Source organism: Physeter macrocephalus, chromosome 12 (genome assembly GCF_002837175.3).
Source record: "Physeter macrocephalus isolate SW-GA chromosome 12, ASM283717v5, whole genome shotgun sequence".
Classification (NCBI taxonomy): Eukaryota; Metazoa; Chordata; class Mammalia; order Artiodactyla; family Physeteridae; genus Physeter; species Physeter macrocephalus.
Window position 1 is genome coordinate 20,617,167 of NC_041225.1, and position 25,830 is coordinate 20,642,996.

General features: G+C 42.2%; 1 protein-coding gene across 1 annotated transcript in view; it reads left to right on the forward strand.

Annotated features, from left to right (window-relative positions):
• The first annotated feature begins 342 nt into the window (after positions 1-342).
• SLC9A2 (solute carrier family 9 member A2) overlaps positions 343-25,830 on the forward strand; it is a 90,738-nt gene continuing 65,250 nt past the window's right edge. Inside the window, exon 1 of the mRNA XM_024116600.3 lies at positions 343-834. Coding sequence (XP_023972368.1) covers positions 546-834 — 289 coding nt within the window. The 5' untranslated portion in view covers positions 343-545. The remainder of the gene's footprint in view (positions 835-25,830) is intronic.

Sequence of the window (25,830 nt, forward strand, 5' to 3'; positions counted from 1 at the left end):
GCTCCGCGGGGCGCGGGCTGGGCCGGCGCCTCCTCCCGGCCCCGCGCCCCGGGTCCCCTGCGCGCGCCGCCTGGGTTGCGACGGCCCCTTCCCTGGATGGACTCCCGCCGCGGCCTCCGGGGCGGGGACAGCTCCGGGCACCGCGCGGCCCCTCCGCCCAGAGCTCGCCGGCTCCGAGGCTGGCGGGTCTCGGCGCGCGGCGTGGGCCCCCGGCGAGCGCGGCGCCGCGGCCGCCCCGCCCCGCCCCCGCCCGCGGGCCGCGGCGGGCGGCGGACGGGACATGGGCCGGCGGCTGGCGGCGGAGGGCGGCTGAGGGCGCCGGGGCTCCGCGCCGTGGCCTCGCGTCCCGTGCGCGCCCACCAGGCGCCGCGCCCGCTCGCGGCGGGGACCCGGCCGGTGCGCGGCAGACCTCCGGCCCCGCGGCGGCGCCTCTCGCTGCCCGCTCCGTGCCGGGCCCGGCGGGCGGCGCTGCCCGCTCCGGGGCGATGCGCTGAGCGCGCCGAGGGCCGAGCTCTGGGACGACGGCGGCGGGTGGAGCCGAGCCCATGGAGCCGGCGGGTACCCGGCGGAGCCGGCGGACGCCGCCGCCGCTGCTGTTGCTGCCGTTGCTCGTGCAGGTGGCGGGGCCGGCGGGCGCCCTGGCCGAGACCCTGCTGGACGCGCCGCGGGCCATGGGCACCAGCTCCAGCCCGCCCAGCCCCGCGAGCGTGGTGGCTCCGGGCACGACGCCGTTCGAGGAGAGCCGACTGCCCGTGTTCACCCTGGATTACCCCCACGTGCAGATCCCCTTCGAGATCACCCTGTGGATCCTGCTGGCCTCCCTGGCCAAGATCGGTGAGCGAGCTGGACCCGCGGGGTGCGGCGGGGACCAAGGCCGGGAGGGTGCCCGGATCGGCGAGTTGACCTCTGGGTCGTGGCCGCCTCCCCGTGGACCAGGGCAGTGACGACAGAGCAGCTTCAATGAAAGGGACCCCGGGAGGGGCAGTTTCATGCTTTGGCTCTTGAGTGGACCTTGGCCTGGAAATAGCCCCGGAGTTTTAACCCGTACAGACTTAGCGATTTGCGGCTTGCTCTGCCTGGACCGCCGAGTGTGAGAGCCCTCTGCTAAAGCTGAGACCTCTTTACTGAGGAAGGAGGGCAGTGGCTGAAGTTCATGGGTCTCACCTACTGGGAGAGGGGCGCCAGCAGCGCCCAGGCTAGAACGGTGGAAGCCCTGGATGCTTGGGAGTGAGACGTGCCTTGGCAGGGACGCAGACCCTGCCGTGCACCTGACTAGTGAGGGGCCTGGAAGGGGACCAGGGACACCTGAGTGCCTGCAGCACGACGGGGACGCCCTGTCTCCTCCCTTCCTCTGGGCCGAGGCTGTCACTCTCCAGGAAGCATTTTCGTGGTGACTGAGGCCAGTGAAGCCAGATGCATGTTTAAAAATAATTAACCCACGTTTCCAAACTACATTTTAGTCTCCTTTGGAAAGCAGGAGCCTCCGAATGGATCTCATCTTCATTTATTTTCACCCCACATAAACTTTTGTTAGGATCGTGGAGCTTTACGTTATTTGTACTTTATATTTTAAATAGTTTTAAATTTAAAATACGGCAACTACTGTTTGCAGCCTGTAATTGCCTGGTTTTGATATGGCTCTACTAGTTGAGTGTTTTAATTTCACCTGGGAAATGGAATAAGGGGGAAAGGATGTCCCTGTCCATTATGCACATTTGCATGAACTCGTTGCCTGTCAGAGTAAACGCAGGTGCCATCTCATGCGGTCCTCACAGCAGCCCTGCCAAGTAGGAAGGGCAGATATTAATACCCACTCGGTGGAGGTGGAAACTGAAACTCAGAGAGTTTGCCCGAGTTGCCCATGGACGCACAAAGTGCGGAGCCAAGCGCAGGCTCTGTCTACTCTTTCCCTCTCTGAGCCTCTGTCACTGAAGGGGTGCTTTCATGCCCTGTTTCCATGACCGTGTCTCTGTTGCCATTTCTGTTCAATTATAGCTCTTTCTTCTGTTCTTCACTCCTGATTATTTTAATCCGATCAATCACACTAATAACAGCCGCTAGTAGTCACTTAAGTTCATTATCTCTAATTTTCACAACCACCCGGGACAGGTATGATGACCGCGTTTCAGACACGAGGAAACTGAGAGCTGGGGAGGTTACCTTGCTGCCGGATGGTGAGCCAGAATTCCAGCCAGCTCTGCCCCATGTCTCATCTTCCTGTCTACCCTGGAGGCTTGTTTGGTGTCAGGGTTAAATGAGAAGAGATCTGTATACCCTTCTTAGGACAGTGCTGGGCCTGCAGTGAGCGCTGAATATTGTCACCATCAGGAGTGGTGGAAGAGTAGCAGGGCTTACTCCGCCAGTTTTCTGGCACTACGGTTCCTTTTCCCCTGGACTGGGCTGCCTCTTGCATTTTCCTGCTTCTGTTTTAGGCTCTGCCTTTTCCAAGCGTTCTTATTCTGAGCATTGCCTTTTTACACTTGCTTTTTTCTGTGACAATTCTGTTCCTCTTATGTGACGTTATCATGTTAATTGTACGGTATTTTATTAGAAGGCGTTCTTGCTTGTGGGAGCTCATAGGTGTATTTATCTGCCTGTGGGCAGTTTTCTCATCCAGATGTGTTTCTGTTCCCTGGCACTTGCTGTCCTGCCTGTCTCTTTGCCTGTACCAAAAGTGGAGCTTCTCTGACTACTGTTTCCTCTTTCCTCCCTGCACCTGAGGTGGCGCCAAGATGGAAACAGACAGATGTTCGTATCTCCCAGCCAGAACGGTCTGCGTGGAGTGGAGACCGCCACGGTGGGGTGAAGGCTACGGTTCTCAGAGAAATAAGTGTAGGCTTCCAGTACCAAAAGCTAGTGCTTGAGGGTCTTTTCTAGGTGCTGCCTTGATATAATCCAGCCCTGTCCTCCTGCTGTGGCTCTGTTCCTAGAGGAGCTGGGAAATGCCCAGGGATCCCCCCTCTACCTCCCCTAGGCCCTCAACTTTCTCTTTGGCTTTGGAGAAGACTGTGCTGGTACCAAGGGCACTTTTACAGCCCATTAAACTGTGGTCTGGCCATTCAAATTCTATTTTAACTCTTGCCCTGGAAAAACTATTGCTTCGGCAGGACTCATATGACTTAATCGGCTCTCATTTGGGTAGGTGATGAATTGAGCAGCGCGGGGGGACGTGAGGCTATGGGGCAACAGGAGTGTTAACACATGCAAAATGCCATGGTTTCTGTTTGGGGTACTTTTATGCTGTGTACCTAACGTACCTGAGCTTACCTGCCCCAGAGAACATGGAGAAACATTGCTAGTGATTAAGCTGAGCGGGGATCACAGATTGCCCCCAATGGAGGCTCCTAATAGCATTTGTAGGAGGTTGAAATCATGCCCGAGGGTGAATGCGGAATCGTTTTCGAGATTGCTGCACAATATAAACTTCGAAATAACTACAGTCAGAAGTGAGAATATGCATTTTTGGCAGAGTATTGAATGATTCAGCTTTTCATTGTTTTACTTGATTATCAGGGATAATCGACTTTCTGATTGTTTGGTCAAAAAGAAAGTTCTGTAGAAAAGAAAGTTTCCTAAAATGATGACGATGGTGATGTTGTGTATGTGTGTGTGAAGTAGGTTAAATAACTAGAAGAACGTAGCAAATTCAGTCCTCCTTTGAAAAGTTCTTAAAAAAAATTTTGGCAAGAAACATCTCCCAATTTGTTTTTCACTTAGATCCTCATGCATGCGAACTCTTATTGTTCTTTCATTTTGAATGTTTATATTTCGAATGAACTGTTGATTTTTTAAACAGTTATACATGCTCACTTTGCTTGGTAAATCCTGTATACAGGGATGGAGTTCTACAGCTTGGAATACTAGGTAGCCAAAGAATGAAGAAGAGAAAATTTTCCTAGAGTGTTCTAAGATTGTGTCTTCTGATTTCCTTGCCCATGACGTGGGTCAGTGAGATTTGTCCTAAACTGGGTAAACTTGGGCATGCGTTCTACCTCTGTTCAGGGTGCTGGGACAAAGCAGTGGGTCCCCTGCTGTTTAAAGTAACAAGGCCCCCTTCTGTGTCCTCAGTGGTTCCCCAGACACCCCCTCATTTATCTTGCAGTCTTGGGAAGCTGGCCTCTTGGCCTCTTCCAGGTGTCAGCTGTCACCTGCCCTTTGTACTTCCTTTACCCTTGAACTTGGGCTTAGGATGCAGCATTTTCCACTGCTCTTCATCCTGTTGTCTTGAAATTAAATAACTTGTATTATTATTTTAAGGGAAAGACAAAGCAATTTGGTCCATGAAGGTTTCTCCTCTGGGCTCCAGACTATCCTGAATTTAAAATAGAAACCAGACTTTCTTTGGTTACTATCCACCTGATTACTGAGATCCTGATCTCTGCAAAGACCTATCCTTGCCTTTGATCTGTTTCTTTTTGTCCTATTTTGTTTTCCTGAAGCGTATTTACTGGCTGGTTGGTCAGTGGATGAAGCTCATGGTCTTCACTTATTATTTGAACCACATCTCGCTTTGAACATATGTCTAAAGCCAGGTCCTCCTGTTGGCCTGTGTTTGTTCCTAATAAAGCTCAAAGAAGACTTCTAATTTCTTACTGTCTCAAAACCTCCAACTCTTCCTATTGGGCCAACCATACATTTCCTGTTTTCTGTCCAAAGGATGACTTCAGTGGGTCTCTTTCTAAAGACTGTTTCAGGTGCCTTCTAGAATTATCACTGCACTCTACCACAGACATATTTTTGTACCTTTTGAAATAATAGCAGGTGATTTTCTACCAAAAATATTACTCTTTGTATCAGCTTTAAGAATGAGAATAATATTTATCATTGATAAGATGCTTTATTTTTTACAGAATTCTTTCATATAGCTTGAAGCCCTAAAGAGGTATACAAAGAACCTTTTGTGTAAACTTATTTGTTCCTCGTAGGGCTTTAAAAACTCACTGTAACACCAAGTGAATTGGGTGGTTTGTATATGGGTAGATTTTCACCAATGATTTAATTGCTTTAAAGTTTATAGTTCTGTTTGGCTTATCTATGTCCTCTTAGTTCAGTTTTGGAATCTGTATTTTTATTTTTCTAGAAAGTCATTATTTCATTTGTGTTTTTAAATTTATGGGAAGAAATTTATATTTTATGATTTTAAAAATCTCCACTTTGTAGTTAAGTTCTACTTTATTATTCCTAATATTGTTATTTTTATCTTTCTTTACTTTGATCAAAATTCATAGAAGTTTATGAATTTTTCTGGTTGGCTTCTTTTTCAAAGAATTAGATTCTGGTTGGCTTCTAATTGATCGATTTCTGAACTTTATTATTTAGTTACTCCTACTTTATTTGGGTGTATTTTGTTATTTTTTTTTAAATTGTTGAATTGAAAGCTTAGCTCATTAATTATTGAATTTACTTGCTTTCCGATATGTTGTCTCCCACCTTACAAGGGTAATTAATCCCTGAAAAAACACTTACAGTTGAAAACATATTTAACATTGCTTTCAATATTTTCAATGCTAAATATTTTTATGAACTCATAAGCTCCACAGTTGGCATGGCTAAATGACATTAGTCTTATTAAAATGGACAAAGGTATTTCAGTGGTTTACTTTAGTTGTTATAACTTCTAATAAGCCCTTTTCCCTTAATACGTTTTTTCAAAATATGACTGCTTGTTCTCATTAAATTCAAAGCAATGAAAAACTGACACTTGACTATGTTACAAACAAAACATATTCATGATACTCTATGTAAACTTATCTTTATTGCAAATTATAATAATAACAATAAACAACATGGCAAAGACTAAAGAATTCAGGGAGATGATGCAACCATCTGTATTCTGAGGAGAAGTTAACAACATATTAGTGATACAACTGAAAACATGACTGTGTGATGTATCAGCCACCAATTTAAAGTCTATAAAATCCAATTTGGTCTTTATGAAGTCAAATAAATGCTTTATGAGATGAAATAGGAGTAGTAAATGAAACTCTTCTTAAATATGAATTCTCATGATCCAAATGGGTCTAACTTAGAGGAATGGCAATATATGTATTTAAGGCTAGAAGTATATCCTTCTGATCCTATTTTAGTTGCATTGCATAGATTTGATATAAAGAGTTTTCGCTGTTCAGTTTTCAGTATTTTTAAATTTCCTTGAGTTTTTTTTATTGTAGCCCGGTAATTATTTAGAATTGTAGTAGTTCATTAATAAACACATAGAGGTGTGTGGTTATTTTTTATTTTATTCATATTTTAGTCCATTTTGGTTATATAGACCTGATTGATTTTTTGATATTGATTGAGATGTCCTCTGTGACTTAATAGGTGGTCATTTAAAAATACATTTCAAGGCTTGCTTGAAAGAGATTGCGTATTCTCTATTTATCGTGTGCAGGGTTTTATACAGGCACACGTGCACATATACAGACACACATATATACATACCCGCAGAGGACTAGATGAAATTTCAAATTACGGTGTTCAAATCTTTAATAGCGTTACTAATTTTTTGGGCTACTTTATCTGTTAGGTTCTGGGGTGCATGAAAATCAACCTCTAAGATTGTGATGTCAGTTGCTGTTTGTAATTTTGTCATTTTTTGCTTTATATAGCAATATTTTGACGCTATGTTATTAGGTACATACTAGTTCAATATTGTCATATCTTCTGAGTGAATTCTTCCTTTACTTTTTAAGTTACGTATTAACGTCTCTATTTTAAATAATTTTCTTGTGGCTCAGAGTCTATTTTTTATTATATTCCTACTGCTATTCAAAATAAACTTCATTTTGCATATGTATTTTTTTCTGTATCTGTGTTTTTCACATCTATATTTTCCAGACGTATCTTTTCCCTTACCATAACTATCAAATCAACTGGATAATTTTCCTTTAACTGTAGCTCATTAAACCACTTGTAGCTGATTTTGTATCTTTAATTTAAATTTTCAAATATCTGTAGTTTAAGGAGACATCTAATTACATGTATTGTGCGTAATGATATATTTGGACTTTGCTCTCTGTTTACTGTGCTTTTACTTGGTGTCTTCAGTTTTCTTTTCTTGCCATATTTTGGCTTAGTCAAATTTTTCCTTCGTTTTTTTATACATTATCATACATTGTGTTTCTATTCCTTTTGTGGTTACACTTCAGTTTTAATATGATACCTGCTTTAGCAGGAGCCAGGCCAGACTGCCTTGGATCACATCCCATGTACGTTTTCCTGCATATTTTGTAGTTGTATGATTTTTGGCGCATAACTTAAATTCTGAGATGTTTTCTGGGATGTTTACTTGGTAGTGGTCTGTTTTCCTCATGTTGTGAAAGGTTCTTACAAAATGGTTTTGAGTGTTCTTGCTGGGACCCAGGGTTTCAGTGATTGGTTTTTAGTGTAAGCTTGATTTTAGCTTGGTTCTCAGTTTGGCTTTCCTATATGACTCAAGAATTTTGTTTTCCTAAATGACTCAAGGTAAATAGATTTTATATATATATCTTATAAGGTGGGGTAGACCTTGAATTTTACACTTCACAGCTGCATTTTTCCTCTGCCCAAGGCCATAAAAAGTTGACATGTTTCCTTCCATTTTTCTTGGCTGTAGGCAACTTTTACTATTTATTTATTTTTATTTAGGACAAAGTAGCTCTTGGAACTCAGGAATTTTTGCATGAGTCCTTCCCTTACTGGTGTGAAGTCACATTTCTTGTCCTCATGTAGGTATTCAAACGCCAGATCCTAGCACACAGGGCAGGTATTTTGTCTGGAATCCCCCTGGTTCACTGTGGCTTGAAATCCTACTGACATCTCTTGTTTTGATTTCTCTCCTTATTCCTGGCTTCCTACACATTTTCCTTTATTTTGAGTGTGGCTAGATATCGGTATTGTATGTTTGTAGCGAGAGGAGGCTCTGTGTCCACATTGTTGGATTACTCAGTGACATTTTACATGGTACTTTTAAAAAAAGTGCTTTCTATCCATATCCATGGACTTTAAGTCCATGGATATGTCCTGCTTATGGACTATCATAATGGGTTCTCTTTAATGTAAGGTGAAAATAGTATGCACTTTCCTAGTTTTTCAGTATGAAGGATTTGATTATTCTGCCTTTGTTTTATCTGCTATATTTCCATACTTGGATAGAAGAGCAATAGCTCAGCAGTTGAAGAAGTGTTGGACCTACATTTTGGAAAAGATATCTGCAGAGTAGAAGTAGGAAGACCCTGTTCAGTTCCACTTCCGCCATCAGCTTTGCGTTGTGATCCTGGCAAGTCTTCCCTACTTGGTTCTTGCATATTTAATTAGTAGAAGTAGGGATCTGTATCTGTGTCATCTGTTTAATATTTCCATGGGGATAATATGAGATACTCTGTAGGGAAGGAAAACATTTACAACTAAGATTTTACTTCTATGGCAAAAGAAACTTAGGCCAAGAGAAACGTGTTCATTACATTAAAGTGTTGTGTGATCATGGGTGTCTTGTCATGCTAAATGAGGCACACACAGTTATAGTTTACTCTCTTGCAGTTACAGCTCTTAAATGTAATGAATCATAATTGATGTACTTCCTGCAACAGTCCTGCACGTTGTTCATCACTGTCCAAGGGCTTTCTTCATCTTGACTTTTATAGTTTATTCCTGCTTGAAGATGTGTGTATTCCTCTCCCTCTTCACTAGTTCCAGGGGAGGGCACAGGAATCTCTCTGAAGGCCTTCTTTGTGGTTGTGACAAAATCATGTGTTTTAATTTCTTTTAACTTAATTTTTTAATTGGAGTCGAGTTGATTTCCAATGTTGCATTAGTTTCAGGTGTACAGCAAAGTGACTCAGTTATTCACATACATATATATGTGTGTGTGTGTGTATATATATATATATATATATATATATATAAATATATATATACTTCTTCAGATTCTTTTCGCTTATAGCTTATTATAAAATAGTGTATATATATATATATATATATAAATATATATACTTCTTCAGATTCTTTTCGCTTATAGCTTATTATAAAATAGTGAGTATAATTCTCTGTGCTATACAGTTGGTGTAGCCACTATGGAGAACACTATGGAGGTTCCTTAAAAAACTAAATATAGAGCTATCATATCATCCTGCAATCCCACTCCTGGGCATACATCCGGAGAAAACTGTAATTCAAAAATATACATGTACCCCAGTGTTCACTGCAGCACTATTTACGATAACCAAGACATGGAAGCAACCTAAATGTCCATCGACAGAGGGATGGATAAAGAAGATGTGATATATATATATACACCACTCCTCCTCCTCCTCCCTCTCCTCCTTCCTTCATATATACACATATATATGCGTGTATACGTATACATATGCATATATATGTGTATATATGTGTGTGTGTGTATACACACACACACACAATGGAATATTACTCAGCCACGAAAAAGAATGAAATATGCCATTTGGAGCAACATGGATGGACCTAGAGATGATCCTACTAAGTGAAGTAAACTGGACAAAGGCAAATACCATATGATATCGCTTATATGTGGAATCTAAAAAAAAATGATACAAATGAACTTATATACGAAACATAAGTAGACTCACAGACATAGCAAACAAACTTATGGTTACCGAAGGGGAAATCGGGGGAGGGATAAATTAGGAGTTTGGGGTTAACAGATACACACTACTATATATGAAATAGATAACCAGCAAGGACAAAGTCGTATTTTAAAGGTGAATTTCATGTCATTCCTTAGTGTTGGCAGACAAAGTCTCACGTGTTGAAAGACAGAAAAATCAAATTCACCATTACGTTTAGCAATCTCAACTGAAAATGAAACAGAGTACACATGCCCAGCCTGCCTTGGAGGGACTCCTCTAAGGCAGCCTGAAGGTTTTGTCAACCACTGGATGCCCCTTATAGAGGCGCCGGGCCGTGAAACACCCCGTTGCCATATTTCTGTGACTCTGCCACTGCTGTTTCTGCTGCTCGGGATTCCTGAGCTTGTTTCCTGTGATCCACGGGCTGGGAAACCTGAGTGGTGCGCTGCGCCCCAGCACAGTCTTCTACTGGGGCATGGAGGGTGGAGATGGGTGAGGCTGGGTAGTCCCTCTATGGTGGCTTCTTTCATAGAATAGCAATAGCTAACAAGGGTGGAGCCTTATTCCATGCCAGGTATTTGGGTCAGGTGCGTTACACCCATTCTCTTATTTAATCCTCACAGCAACTCCGGGAGGCGGGCACCATTAGGACCTCCAGTTTTGAAAATTAGATGAGGAAGCAGGTTCAGAGAGCCTAGGTGTCACAGCTGTGAAGTGGAAGGGGTGGGTCCGCGGCAGGTGTACTTGGTCACTCCGCCGTGCCTCAGCCTGTCACCCTGCCTTCCGTGGAGACGGATATGAAGTTCTAGACCACCGTCCGTGGTCTCCGGAGCGCCTTGCTGTGCCTTGTCTTGCTCGCCCTTAACCTGGACCCAGGGACCTGCGCTTGAGTTTCCTGCTGGAGCCTCATTACGTCGTTTGGACCGTCTCAGATTTTCCCTGTCAAGTCGGACAAAAATAACATCCTGCCTGCTTCGTAGGGTCATTGTGTGGACCAACTGAAATAAGACGTGAAAGCAAGTTGCGACTGCAGAGTTAAGGTGGGTGTGATCTCACGGTGACTCTGCACTGCGTAGGACAGAAAACGCTACGAGAAGGCAAAGTAACCTCACTCCTAAGGAGTATCAGAGCTAGAACGTGCATCTAAGATTCCTGAATCTTGGTCTAGCCCTTTCCACCTCCCTAACTTAGGGAATGTAGAATTCTAATGCTTTTGAAATATAGTTTTAACATATTAAGGATTCATAGGTTAGAGGTTCAACCCATCATAACTGAGCTACCATGTAAATTTTAATAGGACAAAGTTCTATTTCAACAGATTTACAGGAGAAAAGATGTTAAATCTGTTTCACCGTTGCACACGCATATACACTTACTGAACTGCGCACACACACACACACACACGTGCGCATAGACACATATGCACACTTTAGGACGTAAGCTCCATGAAGGAAGGGAATTTATCTGTTTGACTCACTGTCTAGAACAGTGCCTGGCACGTAGTAGGTACTCAATAAATAATCATTGTGTAAATAAATAACTAAATAATGTTTAAAGATACTTTTTGTTTCATCTCACTTAAATCAGGTGGTAGCGAAGGTTACCCTCCATCCTGGTTTGTCCATGGTGTTCATGGTTTACATTTCTTGTCCTAGCACATATCTTACTACTGTGCCCTTTCCGTCTGAAATATACTAGCTTGTATGGTAATTCACCCGGTCACTTACCATGCATCGCACGTGCTTGGAGTGGCGTCTTGGGCTCTGTTGCTCAAAAATCTGAGCTCACCCACTTACTAGCTGTGGATCCGGGGGTGAGTTAATAAACCTCTATAACCTCAGTTATTTCATCTGTAGGATAATGACAGTCGCTTCCTGATAAGGTTGTTGGGAGGATACAGTTAATCCACTTGGAAAACTCGCCGCCTTACAGGCCTTGGAGATTTGGTTAGCCCTTGGATGAGAACAGATGTCCTGCTTCCTTCTCCAAAGCCTCAGAGCCCTATGCCCCCCAAAGTCTCTCTTGTCCAGTCGTTCTGTAGCAAGTCGTCAGATTGTCTAGATGCTCCCGTCTCCTGCTCTTGGTGTTATGCAAAGGTTTCTCTCTAAATCATGCATATTTCGGTTTCTGATGTTGCATACATTTAAAAATCATCATTCTGCTTTTGTAAGCTAATTTGCAATGGAAAAGAAAATGCTTCATTTTATCCCAGGTTCCTGTCTTGAAACTGAAGACCCAGAGTCAGGTGAGCCCTTCTCTGCAGGGGCAGCCTCTCTTCCAGACTCTCATCCTGACACCCCTGAGCTGCTGAGTTTGCTCAGTGTCATTGGGGGTCCCCAGACATGTCCACTCACACACAGGCAGGGGAAATGCGCTTTTCAGTAGATTTTCCAAGTCCCTCTGTGTACAGACGGGGCTCCTTTAGGAATCTGGATGGGAAAGAGTTTTAAAACAAATGCTACCCAAAGTCATTATTGCTATTTTAAAACTGTCCACCGACCCTCTCTATCACCAGTATCCTAAAGCAGAATTACATGTTGGCTGACTGTACATTTTCTCTGACAAAACACTGGAATGGTGAGGAGGAGGGACGATGAGAAATTGCAGCCCCCCCCTTCCTATCTGAAGCTTCCCTTCTGCGGGGTTGGGAATGACACACTGTTGGTGTCCGCTGGTCTCCGTAGGAGAATGGGCATCACTCTTTGTGCCTTCTCTGCTGAACTGTCTGGAAGGCCGGGAAGATGCCGCCTCTAGCTTGAGCTCACACTTTTAAGGGAATTAGAAAATATACAGGCCAGCCTGCAACAGCCCCAGCGCCAGTCTCTGCACCCTGTAGTCGCGGCTGAGTTTCTGTAGAGCTTTTATCACTCTCTGACGTGTGGCTGTTTGTTTCTTAGCCGCTCTGTACTGACTGTCCCCCCTCCTGCTGTAGAGGTTTCCGGGATTGATACGTTGTATCTTCTGTGTTTGTCTACCTCTGTGGAGCTTGGAACGCTGGCTGGTACAACTTAACCATGTCTACAGTCTCAATACTGTTTTATATTTTCAGTTGCTTGACATCTAGCATCAGTGTTGCTTCTCACAGGAGTCTTTATTTTATTTTACCTCATCCTTAACCCCGGGTTTTAAGTGCTAATGGTTTTGCCAAAGGGATTGATTGATTTGATAGCTAATGTATGTATTTAACGACTTTACTCTCTGCGGTGATTTTTGTTTTCTTTTCATTTGGTCTTGCTGTTTTCAGTTTTGTGTTTTGAAGTCACATGGCATCAGGGGAGTTGTTTCTTACTGATCCTAAATCTTTGGACGAATGTGCATTGTTGGCAGGACCCTGGTCCTCCGTTTTTCCACTAAGTGCGTTAGAAGGTTTGACTGTTGTCTTGACGAAGCATATGATGAAGGTGGAGCCGTAAGAATCGACATAGCGATCCCTAAAATTCCTACATCCTGATGTTCCTTGAAACCCTGGTGGTCTTTGCAGTGAAAGGCAAATGGTACGACACGTGGGTGTATGAAGGCCACTGAGCTGGTAATCAGAGGCCAGGGAGGAAGCGGAGTGGACAAAAATGTTATGACTCTAGGACGTTTGGAAAAGAGTGTGAATTTGCCAAATAGGGCACTTTCTTAGTCCAGCCCGAGGCCCCGGTATGCCCATAGGTCCCCACCGTGTAAATCACTGCTGACTAGAGTTGAGTCAGTGAAAGCAACCACTTGACTGACAAATGAAATCAGGTAGCAATTACCGGCAATTGTGGGTCCCTTTCCTATACTTTGATCTGCTTATTTTAAGCAAGTGGTCAATTTGTTTGGAAGGCAGGCTCTTCGAGGACTGAAAGCCAAACAGAAAATAAAACTCTGGCACAAGGTGGTTGGGTGGATGGGGTAGGCTCCCTGGAGAGCCTTGTACGACTTCACGACGACCGCGGGCAAACAGCAAAACCCAAATTGCCGTAACTCATTTACCAACGCGTGGGCTCAAAGACAAATCCCAGGATTTAACATCTAACCCGGGGCAATAAAAGAAAAATTGCTTTCAACTGTTGCCCTGCACGGAGAATTTTGAATCTAGGTTGCGGTTTTATCAGCACTCCCCAGCTCAGAGCTTCCTCCCTGCCTGCCCGCCCCCGTCTGCCAGCAGGCTCTCCGAAGGGTCTGTTCTGCAACAGTCACCAGAACTTGACTACTCCCTGGGTTCTGTAGTTCCCCCTAAACGATGCCTATACGCTGGAAGGTTTTTCCCTCCGAAGGATCTCTTCCAAACCTAGTCCTTTCTTGGTCAAACCCCTCCTGTCACTAAAATGGAAAATGAAGAAAAAAAAGAAAAAAAAAAGGGGGTCTAGAGCCACAGGGAGATGAAACCCAGTCAAATTACGGATGCTGAGCACCGAATGAGGGCTGCAGGATTTGCTCCACAGCCGTACAGTCTAAACCTGCAGTCCGGACGGATGCAGAACAAGTTCTGCCACCGTTCTGAGCTGCAAGTCACATGAAACACAAGCTGGAGACTTTTCTAAATAAGAATACTCAGCGTCTCAGCGTGGCCAGGGCCGGCGCTCAGCACTTTGCCAGCAAGGATCTTGTTTCCCACCTGGCTGGGTGAGAAACTCCCCCAGATCACTTTACTCCTCCGGATGAGATACGCGTTGGGAGGCACGTATTTCACGCCCAGGCGTCATATATGCAGAAATACTTTGACACCTGTCCAGTGTCATTGTTATTTCTTGAGGCAGAGTTGCTGCCTTGGTGAGCTTTGGGGGTGATCTTTGCCGGGCTGTCTGTCTGGATGGTGCGGGATGTGTATCCCACCTCGGCTGCGCTGTGCTCACGGAACATTTTGCAAAATTGATACGATGCAAACCTCACGTCGTTCCGCTGTTGGCTGCCCTAGAATCTGAGTGTGCTGATAGCAAGGACTGAACATCCTTGGAACCCATCCCCCTGTCCCCTTGCTCCTGTGGCTTCAGGAAGGAGAGTATGACCCGTTACCAGAGTAATCCAAGATGGTCTGTTTAGCAGGAAGTAGCCAAGGCGGTAAAGTACATAACTGGTTTTGGTTTTTTGAAAGCCAGCTAGTGGTTAACAACTGAATAGAACATTCAAAACCATAAATAACTCTAAGGAAGACGTGAGAAATATGATTACAGAAGAGTACAGTGTGTTTGTTTATTTATTTACTGTTTCTTCACTGGTGTCCCTCAGACTTCAAGCACAGTTTCTTATCTTGGAAAGGAAGAGATTGATTTGCTTTTTACAAGATCGTTAGGCAAAATAATTATCATACGTATACTTTACATCCATGCTGATTAGCCAGCCAGTCTCTTGCATGTCAATCTCTTGGAAAATCCCTGGACAAATAGTGACCTTGTGGACCACGGACATAGCCCTCTAGTGAATGGGGCCTGTGTTTGTCCTTTCATTGGAATAGATTTTAAAGAGATATTGGAGGGTTCTAGAAATTCCGTGAGGCACAAGATGGGGGGCTGTATCAGTGGGTTGTTTATTTTGCCATGTGTTCCTCCCAAACACCTCCATGGGTGGGACCAAAGAATTCTGTCATTTGAAGGGATAGCTTGTTATTTTTTCGATTTGTGACTTTTCCTGAAATCCAGAGAGATATAGTCTCCCCCTCCATATGTATGTGTGTATATATATATATATATATATATATATATATATATGAGTGTGTGTGTGTATCTATCTATCTATCTATCTAGATAGATAGATAGATAGATATAGATAAAGCAGCATCTCCAGCTGCCTCTGCCTTTGGCCCCAGCAGATGTGTCCTTTTGTGACAGGAAACTCTCCGTCAGCTTTGGATTCAGTATCTTACATGAAGCACCATGAACCTGAAGGGCTTCATGGATGACTCTGTGTGTGTGTGTGTGTGTGTGTGTGTCCTTGTCTGCGTGTGTTATGCACACCGCCACACAGGCGCACACACACACACACACAACTTTTAAGTCTGTCATGAGGCTGCCAGTTAAAAACTAAATAGGAAATTTCTAGCTATGGATGTTTGCAGAGTCTACTCAGCAAAAATACTTTCCCTGCTCATTAGATACAGGCTGATTCTTTGTGCCCAACTTCCTATACAGAGGAATATATAATACTGGGACTTGATCTCATCTGACTGATGGCCCAGGAATAGAAATGATGAGTCTGAGATTGAAGGATGGGTTCAGTGCAGGCGGTGATGAGACCAGGGCGTGAGTCGAATCGGTGCCCAGCCCTGGCTCCAGGCTTGGATCAGGATCTGACCTGCCTCCGGTGGACAGGAAACTCCCAGGCCAGTGGCAGTGCACCCTCAGATGTTACGTCCGCCTGCAGAAGTGAACGCCACCACCTCCATGTGCTGGCCGGCACGTGCCAGAGGACTCAGCCCATTGGCAGAAACCAGCCCAGCAGGGACAGGGAGGCCCCTGGCCCCTCACTCACTTGCTTAAGAGATGGGAAGCCAGATGTTTAATTCAGGGAATCTCAGTGCCTGAGCTGGGATCTCATTGCCACAGCTGAGACTTGAAGTCAGGAGTCTAAAAAGACTAGTGAGGAGAAATAGAGTGGAAGGTTCCCCCCCCTCCCCCAGTCTCCATTACAGTCTTAGTAGCATCTGAAGATTGGCTTTTGGACTTGAGGTCTAGACAGGTAGCAGACGGTGTGGGCCTAGTGGTGCGTGAGCAGGTCCCGTGAGATGCCTGTAGCGGGGCCAGGGTCGGGGAAGCAGGCAGGAGAGCTGGAGGACCAACCCTTGTCTTGGCTAAAGCTGGTTGCCCCCCTGCACACATTGGTATGGAGCGGGGGACAGAGGGCCCAATCTGCTGATTTTTTCAAGATAAACCAGACAAGAGAATTTGTACGTGCAAACTCTGTTTCCAAATATTAGCTCAATATTCAAAAACACCAGATGAACACAACAAAATAGGCCTGCCGGCCATGACGGCCCGTGGCCTGCCAGTTTGCAACCTCTGGTCCAGACTTTTTCAGGTTATTTGAAATTTTGCTTCTCGGATTTATACCTGGTTATACTGAAGGGAGCAGAGCCTGTTGTGTGGGACACTTATGCACTCAGGATCACTTGGAATTTGTTATATAGTCCACTTAATAATAATCAAAATAAGTGCCGTTCTCAGAGTGGAATCATGTTACAAAAAGAGAAATAAGTAAATACAAATGGTGACACACTCTTACCGTTGATGAAAATGGGAAGGCTGTTATGGAATATCTAAGTGAGAGGCTTTCACGTTTTACACCTTGAATAGGGATCCCAGGCGTGGGAACAGTGCTGGGACGGCTGTTAGGAGGCCGGCGGGAACTTCTCACGCCGCCTCTATGTTTAGCTGAATCACACAGCAGCTTCATCACCTGTGAAAGGTAAATTCTGTGGGTAAATCAAATGTCATCCTGACAGTTATTCGTACCCTCAGTGAAAGTGTTACTTACCCTTGGGAAAACTTCCCTGTTTTGTCAATGTAAATAAGAATATCTGTCACTTACATGTGGAATCTAAAATAAGACACAAACGAACATACCTGCGAAAACAGAAACAGACTCACAGACATAGAGGACAGACTTGTGGTTGCTGGGGGTGGGCGGAGGGATGGATTGGGAGTTTGGGGTCAGCAGATGCAAACTAGTATATAAAGGATGGGTAAACAACAAGGTCTCTATAGCACAGGGAACTCTATTCAATATCCTGTGATAAACCGTAATGGAAAAGAATATGAAGAAGAATGTGTACATGTATAACTGAATCACTTTGCTATACAGCAGTAATTGACACAACATTGTAAATCAACTATACAGCAATAAAATTAAAAGAAAAAAAGAATATCTGGTCTTAGAGTCTCAGTAGATTCTCAGGTCCCATGTAAGCACTTTCCTTTAAAATATTTCGATGAATAAAATAAGTGAGTTTAACAGTTTCAAATATAATTAAAACAATATTGTAACTCTTCTTGTGCCCTTGTTCACTGACCATTATTTTGAATAAACCCATGGAAATATTGATATAATAAACATATGTGCAGCAGTAGATTGTTATATCATGTTAATATGTTATAATTTCCTCACCCATTTCCCTCTTTTTGATGTCTCACTATGACCATTTTTGTAAAAATTACTTTTTTTACCCTTTGAATTGCAGAAAAATTCTTTTTTGCTTCTAATTTTTGAACAGCTCAGACTTTGCACATTTTATATCACTGCTCCTAGAGTTGCCTTTCGAAGGCCCAGTTTAGAGGCTGGGGATCAGCCGCCCAGTTAATATTTGGGGTGATATGCATGGTGACAGTGCCTACCAGCAGACATCAGTTTTAGCAACATCGCCTTTTCATGCTTATTTGTTTAGCAGTGTTTATGCAGTTCTGTCAATGTTTCATTTTACTTTGCCATAATTATTTAATAAAAATGAGTAGGAAAGTGAAAAATAAAAGTGAAGATTTTTTCCATGGAAGTAAAATATATATAACGTAAAATTGACCATTTTGACCATTTTAAGTGTACAATTCAGCAATATTAAGTACATTCACAGTGTTGTGCGACCATCACCACCGTAATTTCCAGAACTTTTGCATCTTCTCAAGCAGAAACTCTGCCCATTAAACAGTAAGTCCCCGCCCTCCTTCTCCCAGAGTCCCAGGTAACCTCTATTCTACTTTCTATCTCCGTGAATTTGACTGCTTTAGGTATTTGATATAAGTAGAATCGTGCAATATTTGTTCTTTTGTGTTTGGTTAAAGTGAAGATTTTACTCTTATAGTGTAGTTCTTACAACCTTAACAAAATTGAGACAAAGGTGCAAATTGCCAGCAGTGATAAAAGCATAAACCTTTAGTGTAATCAGATATAAACCAGTTGGCTGTGCATTCCATTGGGAAACAAAAGAACAAACTTAAAGATGAAAGAAGACAGCTAGAAAAGTTGGAAGTAGGAAAGTGAGGGACTGTGATAAAAGGTGAGGCACACAAGTTTTAGCTTTCAGGTATCGGAACCTCCACAGAGAACACGTGCAGCTCATACCTTTTCCCTGTGTGTCTCTCTGTAGATGTGGAGTAAAATCCCCGGAAAAGAGCCAGGTCAAAGGCAGGGTCAAGTGCTCTAGTGCAAGAAACCTCTTCTCAAGACCTTGGCACAGTGTTACTGAGGGCAGAGAGCCCCGTGGGTCAACACTGTCCCCTCAAAACACTTTGTCAATGTCTTGATTGAAAAGCGTACCTGTTTCTTCATATCCTTGATCATGTCGGGTGTTACTACTTCCCACTAATTCGGGGTAAATCCAGGCTGTGGACGACAAGGCCAGGACTGCTCATTCTCACCCTGTCTCTTGGATTTCTGGCGGCACCTCCTATGGACCACAGTCATGTCCACTCCAGAGAGTTGTGCACGTGCTGTTCCCTCTGCGGTGGAAGACCCTTCCAACCCCTCTTGGCTTTGACAATTCCTATTCCTCTTCATTTCTCAGGTGAAACTTTGTTTCCTTAAGGAGCCCCTCCCCCATGGGGCAGACAAGATAAGGGGCCCCAGGGACTTTCCAAAAGTGACCTCATTAACATAAGACACTTAGGAAATACCAACGGTTTTAGGAGCTCTGTGCCAGGAACTGAGGGTCAAAGACCAAAAACATATTCTTATTTTAAAACACAGTGTTTGCAATACTCATAAAGGATATTGGTCTCTGGCTTTCCTTTTTGTCCTGTCTTTGGTTTTGATATCAGGGTAATACTAGCTTCGTAAGATGAATTGGGAACTCTTTCCTCCTCTGTTTTTTGGAAGAGATTGTGTAGAATTGGTGTTGTTTTGTAGAATTCACTAGTGAAACCATCTGAGCCAGGAGATTTTTTTCTTTTGATAAGTTTTAAGTTATAAATTCAATTTATTTTACAGGGCTGTTCAACTGATCTCCTTCATTTTGGGTGAGTTGTGGTTGGTTGTGTTTTTTAGGGAATTGGTCCATTTCCTCTAAGGTGTCATATGTGTGTGTAGAGTTGTCCATAGAATTCCTTTGATGTCCGCCCGCTCTGTAGTGGTACCCTTTTAAATTCCCAGTGTTGACAATTTTTGTCTTCTCTTTTCTTGGTAGTCTTGCTGGAGGTTTGTCGATTTTATCACTCTTTGAGAAGATCCAGCTTTTTATGTCACTGATTTCTTTTTTTTCTATTTTTCTGTTTTCAATTTCACTGATATCTGCTCTTATCTTTAGTTTCCTTCTTTCTGATTCTTTTGGGTTTATTTTGCTCTTCTTTTTCTAGGTTCCTGAAGTGGAAGATTAGATTATTGCTTTGAGACTTTTCCTCTTGTCTAATGAATGCATTAGTGCTATCCATTTCTCTCTCAGTGCTATTTTAGCTGTGTCCCACCTTTTTTTTTTTCCCACCTTTTGATATGTTGCGTTTTCATTTTCATTCGGTTCAATTTTTTGATTTCCCTTGAGACTTCCTCTTTGACCCATGGATTTTTTTGAATAGTATTATTGAGATGTAATTTACATAGCATGTATTTCACCCATTTAAAATGTACAATCTGATGGTCTTCAGTTTATTCACAGATGTGCAATCATCACTACAATCAAATTTAGAATATTTTCACCACTCCCAAAAGAAATTCCATATATTTTAGCTATGCCTGGGCAATTTCCCTATCCTGCCCCAGCCCTAGGAAGTCCCTAATCTACCTTGTCTTTGTAGATTTGCCTATTCTGGACATTTCCTATAAATGGAATCATACAGTATGTAGTATGTGGTTTTTTGTGACTCTGTCTTTCACTTAGCACATTTTCAGGGTTCATCCTTGTAGTAGCATGTGACAGTATGCCATCCTTTTAATGGCCAAATCAGATTCCATTATATGGTTTTACCACATTTTGTTTATCCATTTGTCAGTTGATGGGCATTTGGGTTGTTTTCACCTTTTGGCTATTATGAATAATGCTGCTATGGATGTTTGTGTACAGGTTTTTATGTGGCCAGGTTTTCATTTCTTTGGGATATATACCTAACAGTGAATTTCCTAGGTCAAATGATAAGTCTTTAACTTTTTGAGGAACTGCCAGACTGTTTTCCAAAATGGCTGCACGATTCATATTCTCACCAGCACATGAGGGTTCTGATTTCTCCACATCCACAAAAGCATTTGTTATTATCTGTCTTTTTGATTACAGCCATCCTAGTGCGTGTGAAGACCCATAGATTATCTAGAAGTGTGTGGTTAAGTCTCCAAGTTGAGAGATTTTCCTGTTTTCTCTATGTTACTGATTTCCAGTTTGACTCCGTTGAGATCAGAGAATGTACTCTGTATGATTTCAGTTCTTTTAAATTTGTTGAGATTTTTTTTATGGCTGAGGAAATGTTCTATCTTGGTATATAATCTGTGGATTCTTGGAAAGAATGTGTATTCTGCTGTTGTTGATTGAAGTCTTCTATAGAATTAGATCCTGTTCGTTGATGATCTACTTAATTTATTTTACCAATTATTGAGAGAGGAGGTGTTGAAGTTTTTAACTATAATTATGTATTTGCCTATTTCTCCTTTCAGTTCTATCAGGTTTTTTTTCATATATTTTATAGTTCTGCTATTTGGTGCATACACATTTGGGCTTGCCATATTTTCTTGGTGGATTGGCCCTTTTATAATTATTTAACGTCCCTCCCTGTCTCTGGTAATGTTCTTTGCTCTGAAGCTTACTTTATTGGATATTAATATAGCCAATCACACTTTCTTTTGATTAATATTTTAATGATGCAACTTTTTCCATTCTTTAATTTTCAACCTGCCTATATCATTGTATAGAAGTGAAATTCTTTTAGACAACATATAGTTGGGTCATGCTTTTTAATCCATTCTACTAACAGCTGTCTTTTAATTGATGCATTTAGACACTTTACATTTTTTGTAACTATTGGTGTGCTTGCGGTGTTCAGGTTTAAATCTGCCACTTTCTCTTTTGTTTTCTGTTTTCTCTCTGTTTTTCATTTCTCTGTTTTCTTTTCCTGTGGGTTACTTGAACACTTTTTAGAACTCCATTTTCATTTATCAATAGTGTTTTTGAGGGTATCTCTTTGTATAGCATTTTTTAGTGTTTCCTCCAAGTATTACATCATCAGTATGTGTATATGTATGTGTATGTGTGTGTGTGTATATATATATATATGTAACTAATGGCAGTTTACTCATGTGGTCATTTACCAGTGTGAGTGAAGTAAAGAAACCTTTCCTCCCTTTATGTTTTTTTACCTTCTCCCACTTATAATATAGTCATCTTAAAAACATTTTCTCTATGTACATTGAGAACCACATCAAACAGCATTGTAATTTTGGCTTCAGTGGCCAAGCTTAATTTAGAAAATTCAAGGGAAGAAAGAAAATGTATTGAGTTTCTTGTATTTTTACTTTTTTCTTAATTCCTCATGTTCCAAGATTCCATTGCTTTCCATACTGAGAATTTCCTTTAGCCATTATTTTGGGGCAGGTCTGCTGGCAACAAATTTTCTTAGTTTTCCTTCAAATGAGAATGTTTTGATTTCTTCTTCATTACTGAAGGCTGTTTTAGCTGGGTATAGAATTCTGGGTTGGCAGTTCTTTTTTTTCCCTGCATTTGAACAATGCTGTGCCACTTCCTTATAGCCCCCACAATTTTTGAAGAGAAATCTGCTAAAATTCTGTTTTCTCATCTGTAGATAAGGTGTCCTTTCTCTGTCTGCTATCAAGATTGTTTTCTTTTTAAGTATTTTCAAAAGTTTGAGTATAGCTTGTCTTGATGTGGATTTCTTTGGGTTTATCCTTTTTGGGGCTCATTCATATTCTTCATTCTGTAGGTTTATATTTTTTGCAAAATTTTGAAAGTTTTTAGCCATTATTTCTTGAGTACTTTTCCAGCCCCACCCTCTTTCTTTTCTCTTTCTGGGACTCTGATGACATGAATGTTAGATCTTTCACCATAATTTTACAAATCCCTCATGTTCTAAGCCTGTTTTTTTCTCTGTCATTCAGATTGGTTAATTTCTACCATCTGTCTTCTAATTTAGTAATTCTTTCCTGTTTACTAATTTCCTGTTACTAATATTCTGCTGTTGAGCCAATACAATTGAATTTTTTAAAAAATAAATTTATTTATTTATTTCAAGATTGTTTTCTTTTTAAGTATTTTCAAAAGTTTGAGTATAGCTTGTCTTGATGTGGATTTCTTTGGGTTTATCCTTTTTGGGGCTCATTCATATTCTTCATTCTGTAGGTTTATATTTTTTGCAAAATTTTGAAAGTTTTTAGCCATTATTTCTTGAGTACTTTTCCAGCCCCACCCTCTTTCTTTTCTCTTTCTGGGACTCTGATGACATGAATGTTAGATCTTTCACCATAATTTTACAAATCCCTCATGTTCTAAGCCTGTTTTTTTCTCTGTCATTCAGATTGGTTAATTTCTACCATCTGTCTTCTAATTTAGTAATTCTTTCCTGTTTACTAATTTCCTGTTACTAATATTCTGCTGTTGAGCCAATACAATTGAATTTTTTAAAAAATAAATTTATTTATTTATTTTTGGCTGTGTTGGATCTTCGTTGCTGTGCACAGGCTTTCTCTAGTTGCGGTGAGCAGGGGCTACTCTTCATTGTGGTGCATGGGCTTCTGATTGTGGTGGCTTCTGTTGTTGCAGAGCACGGGCTCTAGGTGCACAGGCTTCAGTAGTTGTGGTGCACAGCCTCAGTAGTTGTGACTTGCAGGCTCTAGAGAGCCAGCTCAGTAGTTGTGGTGCACAGGCTTAGTTGCTCCGTGGCATGTGGGATCTTCCCGGACCAGGGCTCGAACCTGTGTCCCCTGCATTGGCAGGTGGATTCTTAACCACTGCGCCACCAGGGAAGTCCTACAATTGAATTTTAAATTTCAGTTGTTGTATTCTTCATTCCTAAAATTTCCATAGAGTTCTTCTTCGTAGCTTCTGTTTCTTTACTCAGGTTTTAAATTTCTTTGCTCAGCCTTCCTATTTTTTTTATTTGTTTCAAGTATGCTGGTAATTGCTCATGAAACATTTTTATCATGGCAGTGTTAAAATTTCTGTTAGATGAATCTAACATCTCTATCATCATGATGGTGATATCTATTGTGTTTTTATCATTCAGTTTGACATCTTCTTGGTTCCTGGTATGATGAGTGGTTTTCTCTTGGAACACGGACATTTGGGGTATTATGTTATGAGACGATGGGTGTTAGTTATACCTTCTGTTTTAGGTGACTTCTTATGACACCACTCTGGGAGGGGGGGTGGGGAGGAGCTGCCATATCATTACTTACAGTGGGGTAGATTTTCAAGTTCTCCACTTTGTCTCCGTTGCCCACCGAGGGTCTGCTCGTTACTGCTGTATGGCGATGGCCGTCCCTGGTCCTTACTAGGTCCGCACTGACACCTTCTTGGCTGAGATGGGGTAGGAGTGCCTCTTGCTGGTCTCCTGGTGGCCTCCACTGACACCCAGGGGAGTGGTGTCCTCATTACCATCCAGTGGAAGTGGATGTCCTGACTCTCCACCAGGCCTTCTCCGGTCCACCTCAGTGAGGAGGACGTGGGGTACCTCGTCATTGCAAATTCCAGGTCCCCCACGTAGTGTTCACAGGCACTATGGAGGAGGGGGTGCTCATTTCTACCCGGTGGTGGAGAAAGTCCCACCGCCCTACTTTTTCCTTTCTGACACACCCTAGTAGGGAGGCTGGGGTGTTCCTTACAGTCTTGTAAGGGCGGGATCTAGAATCTCCGCTCGGTCTTTGCTCTGTGGGTTTGGCTGGAATACAGCAGTTATTATCTAGAAGTATTACGTGTTGTGAGGCTGCCTCTTTCCTGGTCCGTTGTCTTGATGGAGTGGGCTTTGTTGGGGCTCTTGTTCTCAGTGCCCTTTGGCATTTCCAGGTTGCTGGCTTCTTCAACTCCAAGTCTGGGATATTGGCGGCAAAAAGGAAACACAGGGAACTCCCTGCCGTATCGTTCTTCTGACCTCGAGGTCCCTAGCCATCCTCCTTCTCTCCATGTTTCAGAGTCTCCTTGTGCTTGTTTTGTACATGATACCTAGGCTTTTTAAGTGTACTAAGTGTGAGGAATAGAGAAAAATACATACTGCATCTTCCCAGAAGCAACAGTTGGTTTTTTGTTTTTTTAATCTTCATTTTCTTACTTTTTTTTTTGCAGACTTTACAAAGGTGAATTCAGGCATACCTGGCTTTTATCTTAAAATTCTTTACTTTTTGGCCACTGATTATAATATATCACTTCTTTGTAAGTGAGATGATTGCAGCATAGGATTTTTCTTGTTTTCATAGATTTTTAAAATTTTAAACTCTTTGATCTACATGGAATTTTCTACAGTTGTAGAAGCAAAAAAGAAACGTGTGTGTACGGGTGTGTGTATTTGTGTGTGTGTGTGATTTCTCTTTATTTATGACCTCTAATACCTCTGATTAAATTATGCTTTCTTTCCCCATTGTTGTACCACTGTTTGACATTATTTGGACTTGCTGTTTCACCCCATTGTCCATTATGGGCTTAATAAGAACACAGGGCAGTATTTTTGACAGTGGTGTGTTATTCAATTAAAATAACATTGAGTATTGTTTTTTAATGAAAGTAGTATATGTATGGTATTAAAAATTTTTTTAAGTTATCCTAAAGAGCTTATAACAAATAACAGTTCCCTCAGTTCCTTAAGCCTAGACCTGCTTTTCAGAGGTAAGTGCTTTTAATTTCCTGACGAGTTTTTTGTTGCTGTATCAGTTTTAGCCAGTATCTCTCAGTTCCCATTTTCAAAAATGAGTATATTAAGAACTTTCTCTCTTCTATCCAGTTTTGACGAGATATACCTTTATTTTTATATTTTGAAGGTTGGTAAGATTTACATTCTGGCCTCTAACCATAGTTAACGTCTTTCATCTCTAAGTTGATTCTGAAAGTTGAAAACTAATAAAGAGCATTTACAGCGTTTTTTAAAAAAAAGAAGTAGCAGCTCATTGCTCATCTATGATGTTCTATAGAAATCGTCTGCCATTTCTTCTAGCTAGATCTTGCTGCCAATTTGTTAAGCTCCCTTGGGTATTTTCCAAGGAGATTCTGATTGGCATTTACAATCTCGATTTTTCTTCCCTGAAATCTCCTCTCTCCCTGTTCTCATCTCAGTAAATAACCCCACTCTATACCCAGATGTTTGAGCCAAAAGCCTTGGATTCACCTTTGATTCATCTGTCTCACTGAAAGAAAAAACACTCTTCTGTTTTTCTCTCT